Source organism: Dreissena polymorpha, chromosome 4 (genome assembly GCF_020536995.1).
Source record: "Dreissena polymorpha isolate Duluth1 chromosome 4, UMN_Dpol_1.0, whole genome shotgun sequence".
NCBI classification, from domain to species: Eukaryota; Metazoa; Mollusca; class Bivalvia; order Myida; family Dreissenidae; genus Dreissena; species Dreissena polymorpha.
Window position 1 is genome coordinate 114,209,252 of NC_068358.1, and position 12,368 is coordinate 114,221,619.

General features: G+C 35.4%; 1 protein-coding gene across 1 annotated transcript in view; it reads right to left on the reverse strand.

The window, feature by feature from the left end:
* LOC127878715 (uncharacterized) overlaps nt 1–12,368 on the reverse strand; it is a 102,229-nt gene that overhangs the window by 16,828 nt on the left and 73,033 nt on the right. Inside the window, exons 3-4 of the mRNA XM_052425247.1 lie at nt 5,279–5,405; nt 964–1,047 (exon numbers count right to left, since the gene is read on the reverse strand). Coding sequence (XP_052281207.1) covers nt 964–1,047; nt 5,279–5,405 — 211 coding nt within the window. The remainder of the gene's footprint in view (nt 1–963; nt 1,048–5,278; nt 5,406–12,368) is intronic.

Genomic DNA, 12,368 nt, shown 5'->3' on the forward strand with positions numbered 1-12,368 from the left:
TGGGTCTAAATTCAAAACAAACCTTACTAACTTATTTTGAGTTACCTGTAACTTGTTCACCCGTGATTTATTCAAACCACAATACCAACAGGAACAGTCATAGTCAAAATGACATTGAATGCGTGACATAACCAAACGTTTCTTAGTATGTTGAGTGAGATATCCACCTTTATTATACACAATTTCTAACCTAGAGTTTGCCTTTTTAAAAACTGAAGAAACCATTGAATCACGAGATAAATTTTGAACCAATGTTGCATCACGATAATTAACTGAAGAGGGTGGCTCAATAACCTGGCCGTTACATGATTCATTAAGATAATGATTTAACCCAGTTTGGGCTAAGAGCCGAAAATAATGGACTCAGTTTTACCTAAGTGTATAGACAATTTATTGTCAATGAGCTATTTACTAACAACCTCAATTTCCTTAGTCAGGGCATTTTTAAAATCAAATTTATTTTTACCGGTAACCATAATGCCAGAATCATCAGCATACAAAACAAGCTTGTTTTTTACAACTGCTGACATGTCACTTACATAGATTAAAAACAGAAGGGGTCCTAGGATTGAGCCCTGAGGAACACCACAAGAAATATGCGAAAAAGAGGAGAAAGTTCCTGGGTATTGAGACTGTAACCTCATAATCGCTAGGCAGACACCATATCCACTACACCACTGTGACCTGACAAGTTCCTTAGGGAACTTTGAATACATACCTGTGAAATCAGATGTACATATACACATGTATATATATTTTTTACTATAATGACATGTCAGAGATATACAAGTATGTTGGAAACTAGTTTTGTTATTGCAAATGCCTAATGCACCTAATGCATAAACGTAAGGATGTAGGAACATAAGGACGTACATATGTGAAGTACAGAAAACATCAATGCTTATTGCATTTCACTGTAATAAACTAAAAACAGAAAACTGTCTTCAAGATAGTAAATCTTACCAACAGTTTGTGTTGTAGCTAGATTGAACCTCAAATCGATATTAGGCCAATAAGTAGTTGGAAAACTCTCCCATGTTTGGCTTGCTGTAAATTGATGAAAGTTATAGTTTTATATATGCCTTCATAAAAACACATCTTCCAATTTTTTTCCAAGATCACTTGCCAGAGTCAAGACATGTTACTGCTATGGCACAATTCTGCTTTGTTACAAACAAATATATATTCAGACAGGTTGTATGAAACGTAATGGCATGTAAAGAGCCAATACAATACCTATCATTTAAATATCCTGAAAAAGACAACAATTATAAACAAGTCATTTTCACTTTTTGTGTAGTTAAATACAAAATCAGCCTTACTTTGGTCCAATAAAGAAAATTGAAAACTTTAAGGGCTATTTTCACAAAGGGCTAAGCAAGTATGTCCTGTTACAGAAGTTATTTAAAGTTAATTGATTACAAAAGACAATCTGTGATCAGAGAAAAATATGTTGAGCATTATATACTAAAGAAGCCTTACTAAATCTTGTGACCCTGGCATGCTTCCAGTTTGACCCCTGGGGGATAATTTGGACAATCCTTGTAGACAATCATAAGTTGATGTTACACACCAAGCATTAAAACTCTGAGCATTGTGGTTTCAGAGGTTTTTAAAGTTCTTTACTATACGAGTCTAAATAACTTATGTGACCCCCGGGAGGGGCTGTTTGTTTTGAATCCATGATTTACATTTTTAAAAACTATTTACCAGATAAGCATGTATAAATAATGTGACCCCTCAAGTATGGCCAGATTTTACCATAGGGGCATAACTTGAGCAATCTGTGTAGAGCTGATATTTCAAACAAAGTATGAAGCGTCTGATTCTGGTCGTTTCAGAGAAGAAAGGCTTCAAACAGGTAATTACTATATATATCATGTTACCCCATGGGCGTGGCCAGTTTTGAACCCAGGAGTATGATTTAAACAATCTCTACAGAGGATCACTATATGATTCCCCACACCAAATATTAAAGCTCTGCGCTTTGTGGCTTCATGATTTTTTTTTTAGTTTCCACTTACAAAATTTATTTTTAGCGTTAGTGAATATGCAGCTAACCAGAAATGTTGAATAACTTCAAAAATGAGTCAGTCAAGTATCATTCCTGAAAAGTTTTGTGAAAATCCACCAAGTGGATAAGATATATGTTGAAGCAAATTACTGACGACACATGACAAAAGAGGCAACCTACCAAAATTGCTAACCATGACCACTTCCTATTCAGGTGAGCTAAATTAATAGCTTTATTTTATGCTTTCTGATGGTTTATGGAGAAATATCAGTGAATTAAAACTGATTTTAACTGTTTTTAACAGATCTATGTTTAGATTTCTTAGATTACCCAATTGTGACCCCAAATTAAAGACAATTTTACCAAGGGAGACTACTCTGCATTGATGTTTACAAAAATTTACGGATGAGCAATCGTTTTAAATACCTGATGGGCACGCAACTGGGAATTATATTGTCCGGAATTGCAAAAATACAAAATAAATCATGTGTAAGCATAAAAAACAAGGGCTGTTTGTAAATTGGCATGCCTCCATATGTGGCAAATTAATAGCGGTCACCTGCGAGTCATGATCAATGTACCTATGAAGTTTCATGATCCTAGGCGTAAGCTTTCATGAGTTATCATCCGGAAACTATTTTACTGTGTCAAGTCACCGTGCTCTTGACCTTTGACCTGGTGACCTGAACATCAATTGGCATGCCTCCATATGTGGCAAATTAATAGCGGTCATCTGCCAGTCATGATCAATGTACCTATGAAGTTTGATGATCCTAGGCTTAAGCGTTCTTGAGTTATCATCCGGAAACCATTTTACTGTTTCGAATCACCTCGAACTTGACCTTTGATCTAGTAACCTGAAAAATCAATAAGGGTCATTATTTGCCAGTCATGATCAATGTACCTATGAAGTTTCATGATCCTATTTCCTGTTTCGAGTCACCGTGGCCTTGCCCTTTGACTTAGTGACCTGAAAATCAATAGGGGTCATCTGCGAGTCATGATCAATGTACCTATGAAGTTTCATGATCCTAGGCGTAAGCGTTCTCCAGTTATAATCACAAAACCATTTTACAATTTCGAGTCATTGTGACCTTGACCTTTGACCAAAAGGCCTCAAAATCATTAGGAATCATCTGTCAATCATCGTTAATCAACCTATGAAGTTTCAGGATCCTAGGCCTAAGCGTTCTTGAGTTATCATCCGGAAACCATCTGGTGGACGGACGGACGGATCGACCTACCGACATGTGCAAAACAATATACCCCCTCTTCCGCCAGTCATGATCAATGTACGTATGAAGTTTGATGATTCTAGGCGTAAGCCTTCTTGATTTATCATCCAGAAACCATTTTACTGTTTCTAGTCACCGTGACATTGACCTTTGACCTAGTGACATGAAAATAAATAGGGTTATCTGGGAGTCATGATCAATGTACCTATGAAGTTTCATGATCCTAGGCGTAAGCCTTCTTGAGTTATCATTCGGAAACCATTTTAATATTTCAATTCACTGTGACTGTGACCTTTGACCTAGTGACCTCAAAATCAATAGGGGTCATTTGCCAGTCATGATCAATGTACCTATGACGTTTCATGATCCTAGGAGTAAGCGTTCTTGAGTTATCATCCGGAAACCATTTTTCTGTTTCGAGTCACCGTGACCTTGACTTTTGACCTAGTGACCTGAAAATCAAAAGGGGTCATCTGCCAGTTATGATCAATGTACCTATAAAAATTCATGATCCTAGGCCTAAGCGTTCTTGAGTCATCATCCGAAACCATCAAATGGACGGTCGGACGGACCAACCAACCGACCTTCCGAAATGTGCAAAACAATATAGCCCCTGTTCTTCAAAGAGGGGCATTAAAAGAAAATGTGTAGGATTTGGTGGAATATCGATTTCCATTCACATGTGATCAAAGAAAAAAAAAAAATGATCACAAGTAAATTAAAATCGATATTCCACAAAATCGAATAAATATCATCTAGGCCAAAAAAAATGTTGTGGTTCGGGTCACCCGACCCTACCTAAGAAAATGCGATGACCCTACAGTTTTCATTGGCCATGCCGACCCTAAACTCCTTTTTTCCTTTTTCCCGGTAGGATAAATATCAAAGAGATATCGACTTAGCCGAAAAAATGTGAGAGCCGATTTATGATACTCTGTCAATTACGTCATGTATCTCTTTACCCACCTAAAGCCCCCATTAAGGCGGATCGTCGATGTATTGGAAAACAGATATTGGCTAATGAGAGTGCACGCTTTGAATCAGCTACAACACACGTAAGCAGTCATACCTATACCTACAGTAAAATAATGCAGACGACGAGTGGAGTAATTTTCAAAATTGTGTGATTTTATGGTAGTTTGTTGGCTTTGTTATTTAACAAACTCATCGGTCCCTTAGGTGTAAACCTCTACGATGCAATCTCGGCCACTTATTTAGAAGAGAGATGATGGCAACCGGGTGAAATCCTCGAGGATATTGTACATTTCATGAATTATATGGTCAAAAATTTATTCGACACGTATTGGGCTTAAACAAATTATCGTTGAGTTAATAACGCACAACTCTAAATGTTTCGTTTGATTCTCAAATGAGCATTATTCAATTTGTAATCCGAAACGCGCTTCCGAATTTTAATGCTAACGCGACATTAACAAATTCTAGCGTAAAAAAAATGAGTTCTTTATCCTTTGTTTCAATAAAAAGCGGGCGAAAATTATGCAGACATGTAGAACGTTGCATGGAAAGTGTGGGTGTATTTTGTGTTGTATAAAAACATGAACATCCTATCAGGCGATTAACGCGTGTTCTGTGCAAAAAAAAACGCCCCGATTAAATGTTATTTCATAAAATATTTAAATAGTAACAATTGCAACTTTATTTGATACTTAAGAAAAATGGCGAATGTTTGTGTTTCTTGAAATTGTTGAGAACTTTTATCGTATTTTCCAGAATTTTGTTTAAAACTGGAATATACGGGATTATCAGGTAATGAGTAGCGATGGGAAAAGAATGAAGCATGTGCAGTAATAGATAGAAAAGAAATACACTACACGATAATGTGAACAATTTTCTAACAGGTTTTATATGAAAACCATTAACATAGAATGAATTTTAAAAACAGGCACCTTGTTTGGAAAAACAATTATAATAATAAACCGACCTACCCTTTGTTCAATGTTACCCGAGCCACAATTTTTTAAGGCCCTTTATACACTTTTTAAAAGGAATAATAAAATGTTAACTTCACTGTTGGAAACATAGGCAAAGGCCCAACTGTATCCAAAAATTATTCCAGGTGCAAATGTACTGCCCAGATATGATCGAAAATGCTGTTGTGTTGTCCAATCGAAAATCGGTCCGACGAAAATGTCATTCTGCAAAGAAAAATCAATGCATGCATCACAATGTTCTTCAGAGATCCATATGTATATTGACAACATGTCACCATTAGTGAATGCTTTTGTTCTAGGATACCTTAAGAGTTATCTGACTTACAGCACGCTTGACAAAAATAGCTAAAGCCACATTTACCTTGTGCTAACCCTTCCTTCATGCAAAACCAGGTATCTAAGTATTGGGTTTCATTAATACAGTATATTTGTTTCATTAGGCTATTATATATCACACTATTTTCGGAAACAAATTAGATATGCAAACTTTGTATTGTAATGAGTCAGTGCGCTGTTGTATCTCATACAGTGTAGACCTATTTTTTGTCTATCCCTACTAACAACTAAACTGATAAAAGAAATGGGTCGTCATTTTAGATAATTAATTTAATGTATTCTTTGGAATATTTATCTCTTAATAAAGGCTCAGCTGTAATTAATTGGTTTAGCACAAAATTTATTATTCAATTATATATATTTTTTTTAAAGATACCCTGTTTGCAGATTGCATTATTAAAACCTCTTTACTTAGGATATTTATTGTTAACAATTATTTCTTGCACATGTGTGATGGTTGCGTAGAGTCGCAAATAGAACAAGACTATTGCCAAGGAATATATGTCCCCTACCGGCTCCACCATTGTCAGAAACTCCACCATTGTCGGAATATTTTTTTTATATGTGTTGCCATAGCAAATTGCCATCTTTACACGTTTTAAGTTCATGAAAAAATATGAAGAACTTTTAAAGTTATCGCAGGATCCAGAAAACCACCATTTTCAGCAGTATTTCTAGTCTATGTGTTGCCATAGAAACCAGAATTTTTGACGTAGGAACAAAATCAAATTATGTGCATAATGTCTATATTGCATACATGCCATATTTTTTTAGGTCCAAAGCGGGACATTCCATAAAAATTGTCGGGACATTTGACCAAAAAGCGGGACACCTAAAACGATCTATCATTCCACCTTTACTGTAGTCAGTATAGTATAGTACTAACAAATACTCTTGATACTTTTATTCAAGACACAAAACATCTGATATGAAGAATGTAATCTAAAACATAACAATAACAGTTTTATAAAGTAATACAATAGCAAACAACGAGGATAATATTCATCTTTTATAGTACAAAATCTGGAACATTACGACAACAATACTCATTATATTAATTTCAATGGCAAACATTAACGCGAGGGAGGCTATCCAGTACACTGAAATTACTGGTTACAGTAAACTATCTACCGAACAGTTACATCAGTTACACACGGAATGCGCGGCCGTACACATTTCCGAGGTAGGTTTTTGGTGCAAACCGTCTTTGTGTTCATTTTAACTCTCAACAACGCCTCAACCGTTTTTACACCAACAAAAACAAAAGGACAAAAGAAGTCTATGGATGCTTTACTCGAATTATTTTTCTCTAATGTTAATAATCATATTTTGTTTTCTTCTTATATATACAGATTAAACTGAATTGTGAATTGTCAGGCGCTGTATTGGGGTAGTGTCAAACTGTCATGAATAACAACACGTTGTTTTTATTACAATAACACAAGACAAGATGGGTACCACTTTTACTGTTTGTTGCGATGTTTTTTAAGCATGTATCCATGCGAAGTTTGTTACTTGTCAATTGTAGCGGCTTAATTGGAGTAGGGTCAAACTGTCATGCATAGCACCTCGTTGTTTTTAGCTTAATTGGAGTAGGGTCAAACTGTCATGCATAGCACCTCGTTGTTTTTATTACAATTACACCCAATTACACTAGACAGGATGGGTATCACTTATTGGACTGTTTGTTGCGATTTTGGTATATTGCACATTCGGATTATCCCGCCATTTATGAACTAAACATTGAATGTTAAAGACTCATTAATGACGCAGCGTTAATTTTACAAAACAATTGTTTTGTAAACCGTTTCCAACAAATACAAAAATAAACACAATTTCAACATTTATTTCATTATAATACAACTATCGATAGCAATAAGCGACCACTATCTTGAAGACCACCATGGTGTGAATGCCTGATGAAATCAATAATTAGCCGATAAATCGCAGATAAGGTGTCATAAACAACACTGGTACACACGATAAGTAGAATCGGATTGTTAATTGGGGGCAATAAAGGGATTAGCGGGGGTAAGTGTTAGCGAAACAGAGCTTGAATAGCGAATTTTATTGGGAACCTATAGACCTTACATCGTTTTTTACGAATGTCGGGACAAATCGTCTCATATCGGGACGGCGGGACAAAGGGCCCAAAAGCGGGACTGTCCCGCCGAGATCGGGACGTATGGCATGTATGCTATATTGCCATCTATTTATGTTTCAAGTTTCATGAAAAAATATTAAGAACTTATAAAGTTATCGCAGGATCAAGAAAAGTGTGACAGACCGATGACCGATGACACCGGTAGGGGACAAACAGATGTGGTTTCGACCACTGCAAGTGGCAAAAGGTCCTTAGTTACCACCATCATAATCGTTGCGTAGTCAGGTAGTTCGTCCACAGCGTCTGCTATAAACACAAACTTGCGTGAAGTGTTAGAAATAGTCCATGTTTTGAATGTCAATGTTAACGCCCAAACCTAACGCATTAATTGGCAGGAACAACATTTAATGACTATATGGTTGGTTGGCAAAATGAGCCCATGGAAAAAGACAGTTTCCTGACAAGTTTCAGCATATTAAACAGGTTAATGACGAGATTCAGCCTTACTTGGCAAGTTTGGTCAATAGCTAATAATTTATCCAAGATGGCCACAGATCCTAAGCTGCTCACCTGAGACCAGAAGGATCATTATGAAAACTTGGAGTTGAGAATAAAGCAAGGGATAATATTGTCACAAAACCAGGTTTTCATTTTTCTGTAAGTGTGATAAAGGAAAAAAAAATCAAAATGTGCATTGTTACTGATGAACCGTGAAGGAACATTTCACAATTTTGACATGGACAATTCACAAATATAACAAGGCCGCGATTTATCTTAATATAAATGCCGTTTTAAACTGTTTAAAAATAACTTTTTGTGCTCAAAACTGTCAAAAACAGCCATTTCCCAATTAAAAAATATGTTTCATTTCACCATTTTTCATTCAGAATTTGAAAATTTTGTTTACTTTGGTTTTACTGTCGTCGCTTGTTTTAATCAATTACAAAACTGAATCGATTTAAATTTTAAACCGGTGTAACGGATGTATAAGTCAAGTGCCGCCTATGAAACTCACCATTAAACAAACAAAATGGCGTCACAAAACTTGCGTTGATATGTTAAAAAGATTTTTTAAATCAAATAATCCCGATTTATTGCAATTTGCGTTTACAATTAAGACACACACGATTTGTACAGTGTTTTTACAATGCACTATTTAAACAGACATGGATTACATTATGAGGAAAGTAATGTGAAATTTTGCTGATAGCACATGATTCATGTATTGAAAACTGTGAGCGAGACTAGATATTATGTATCCTATCTGTTTACACTTGTGAATATTGGTTAAAGTAAAGTATGACTGTGATCAATTTATTATTTTATCAACATTAATTTGAATGCATTTTCATGATGCGCAGTAATGTTCAAACACTGTATGTAAAAATATAATAACTGGTTTTAATTTTTTATATAAATTTATAAAGCATGACAATATACGGAAAGCGACTTCCCAAATAAGTGTGTAAAACTCGAGTAAAATACGGGTTTTATCTGTGTTAAACCAAGCGGTATTTGCAGTTGGTTTAAGTGGGTCTTCATTGCTTACAACTTGATTAAAACTGTGTAAAACACACAAAAAACTCACTTACCCATATGTTGGTTTTGGTTAGTTGATTATTTTGTTGGTTTTGGTAAGTTGGTTTTTATTGAGTTTTGGTAAGTTGTTTTTTCGTGAGCTTATTAAGTTGTTTTTTTCTGTGTTTACAGTGGGTCTTTTTACCAACTTGGTTAAAACTGAGTAAAACACAGAAAAAATTCACTTGGTACATATATGTGGGTTTCGGTAAGTTATTTCTTGTGGGTTCTGGTAAGTTGTTTTTTTGTGGGTTTTGGTTTGTTGGTTTTTCGTTGGTTTTGGTAAGTTTGTTGTTTGTGTGTTACTTTAACACAATAAACCCACAAAAAAACTTACCAAAACCAACAAAACCCAACTAACCAAAGCTCACAAAAAACAACATACCAAACCCCACAAAAAACAACATACAAAAATCCACAAAAAACAACTTTCCAAAACCCACAAAAAAACAACTTACCGAAACCCACATATTATTACAGAGTGGGTTTTTTGCGTGCAAAAAGACTCACAAAAACCAACTTAAAACACACTTCTGTCTACAAAAGTGTGTTTAAGTGGGGTTTTGTGAGTCTTATGTTCCCTTAAGGGATCATAAAATTTTGCTCATCTGACCTTTAACCATTGTAAAAAAATATTATTTTACATCTTTCTGGTAACAAGAGCTTGTCACAGTAGTGCAAAATCCCCGCCAAAATGTGTTTGCTTGTATGTCAACATTTGTTTTAAAAAGTAGAATAATATTTGTAACACATGGCACATGAAAAGCTAAAATATTTACTATGAAACCAAATTAAAAAAATAAAATAAATATATAAAATAAAAACAAGGGCTGCTTGTTAAACATGCATGCCCCCCTATATGGGCTATAAGTTGTAGTAGCAGCCATTGTGTGAATACGTTTTTTGTCACTGTGAATGGTGGTGGTGGTGGTGGTGGTAGTAGTAGTAGTAGAGTAGTAGTAGAAGTAGTAGTAGTAGTAGTAGTAGTAGTAGTAGTAGTAGTAGTAGTAGTAGAAGTAGTAGTAGTAATAGAGTAGTAGTAGTAGTAGGTGGTGGTGGTGGTAGCAGAAGAAATAGTAGTAGTAGTAGTAGTAGTAGTAGTAGTAGTAGTAGTAGTAGTAGAAGTAGTAGTAGTAGCAGTAGAAGTAGTAGTAGTAGTAGTAGTAGTAGTAGTAGTAGTAGTAGTAGTAGTAGTAGTAGTAGAGCAGTAGTAGAAGTAGTAGTAGTAGTAGTAGTAGTAGTAGTAGTAGTAGTAGTAGTAGTAGCAGTAGAAGTAGTAGTAGTAGAAGTAGTAGTAGTAGTAGTAGTAGTAGTAGTAGTAGTAGTAGAAGTAGTAGTAGTAGTAGCAGCAGCAGCAGCAGCAGTAGTAGCAGTAGTAGTAGTAGTAGTAGTAGTAGTAGTAGTAGTAGTAGTAGTAGTTGTATGCATTACAAAAATGCAGTTAGCCTTACATTTGGTAAAATTTAGATATATTGCAAGGGAGGCAAATCTGTAACAATAAATTTTAACTTATTGCATTTGTTTCCACTGTAGTGTATTACCTTCCCTGTCCTGCTTATATTTATATGAATCAACAAAATTAAACATTAACACAATATTTAATATACAAAATATACAAAAAATCTCATATTCTAATAATATTTTTACTGATCAACTGTATTTTACTAAAAGGATTATGTTTCATTGGACTGATAATTATAGATTTAGGATTACAGACCAGTTGCTTCAGTAATATTGTTCAGAGTGTGCCCTGTTGGCCGCGTATGCATTCTTGAATTATCATTCAAAAAACCATTTAACTATTTCGAGTCACCGTGACCTTGACCTTTGACCTAGTGACCTCAAAATCAATAGGGGTCATCTGCGAGTCATGATCAATGTACCTATGAAGTTTCATGATCCTAGGCCCAAGCGTTCTTGAGTTATCGTATGACAACCACCTGGTGGACGGACGGACCGACCGACATGAGCAAAGCAATATACCCCCTCTTCTTCGAAGGGGGGCATAAAAAGAATAATAAAACAAGAAACCGTCGGAGACGGGTGATGCTCTCCAAAATTCTTTTGTCCCAATATTGCACAATATATTCAGATAAAAGGTAACGTGTTGAGGGAACAGTGGATGGGGTACAAGAATTTTTATAGAACATTTCAAAGGGCCATAACTCTGTGAAAAATCATCCGACCAGAACCCGCTGATAATATACACATCTCCTCTTGGTAGTTAAGCTTCCCATAAAGTTTTATTGAATTCCGGTCATTAGTTGCTGAGAAATAGCCCGGACAAGAATTGCACTACATGTACAGTTAATGGAAAATGTCAAAATTTCACAGGACCATAACTCTGTGAAAAATCATCCGACCAAAACCGGCGCATAATATGCACATCTCTTGGTAGTGAAGCTTCCCATAAAGTTTCATTGAATTCAGGTCATAAGTTGCTGAGAAATAACCCGGAAAAAAATTGTGCACGGACGAACAGACAGACAGACGAAAACATGGACAGACAAAGCGGTGACTATATGCTCCCCCCAAAATAAATTTAGGGGGAGCATAAAAATAAAGGAAGATAATTAAAAAAACTACAGCCGAAAGAGTTATGGTCAATGCTCACTGCACTTCTAGCTGCAATCTCTTTATGTTTCTAGTTTGAGGTAAATCCCTTTAGAAGATTTAGAGTTATGCTCTGGACAAAAATTTGCTTTGAAGTTAAATAAAGGGAGATAATTCAAAAACTAAAGTTGATAGATTTCTTGTTCTAAGTCACTGCACTTCTCCTACATGCCATCTTTTTATATTTAAAGTTCCAAGTAAATCCCTTCAGTAGATTTAGAGTTATGCTCCAGACAAAAATTTCATTTGAAATTAAATAAAGGGGGATAATTCAAAAAATAAGGTAGATGGAGTTATGGTTCTTAGTCACTGCACTTCTCCTACTTGCCATCTGTTTATATTTCAAGTTTCAAGCAAATCCCTTCAGTACATGTAGAGTTATGCTCCAGACAAAAATTCACTTTCATATTACATAAAGGCAGATAATTCAAAAACTAGGGTAGATAAGAGTTATGGTTCTTAGTCACTGCACTTCTCCTATTTGCCATCTGTAAATATTTTAAGTTTCAAGTAAATCCCTTCAGTAAATTTAGAGT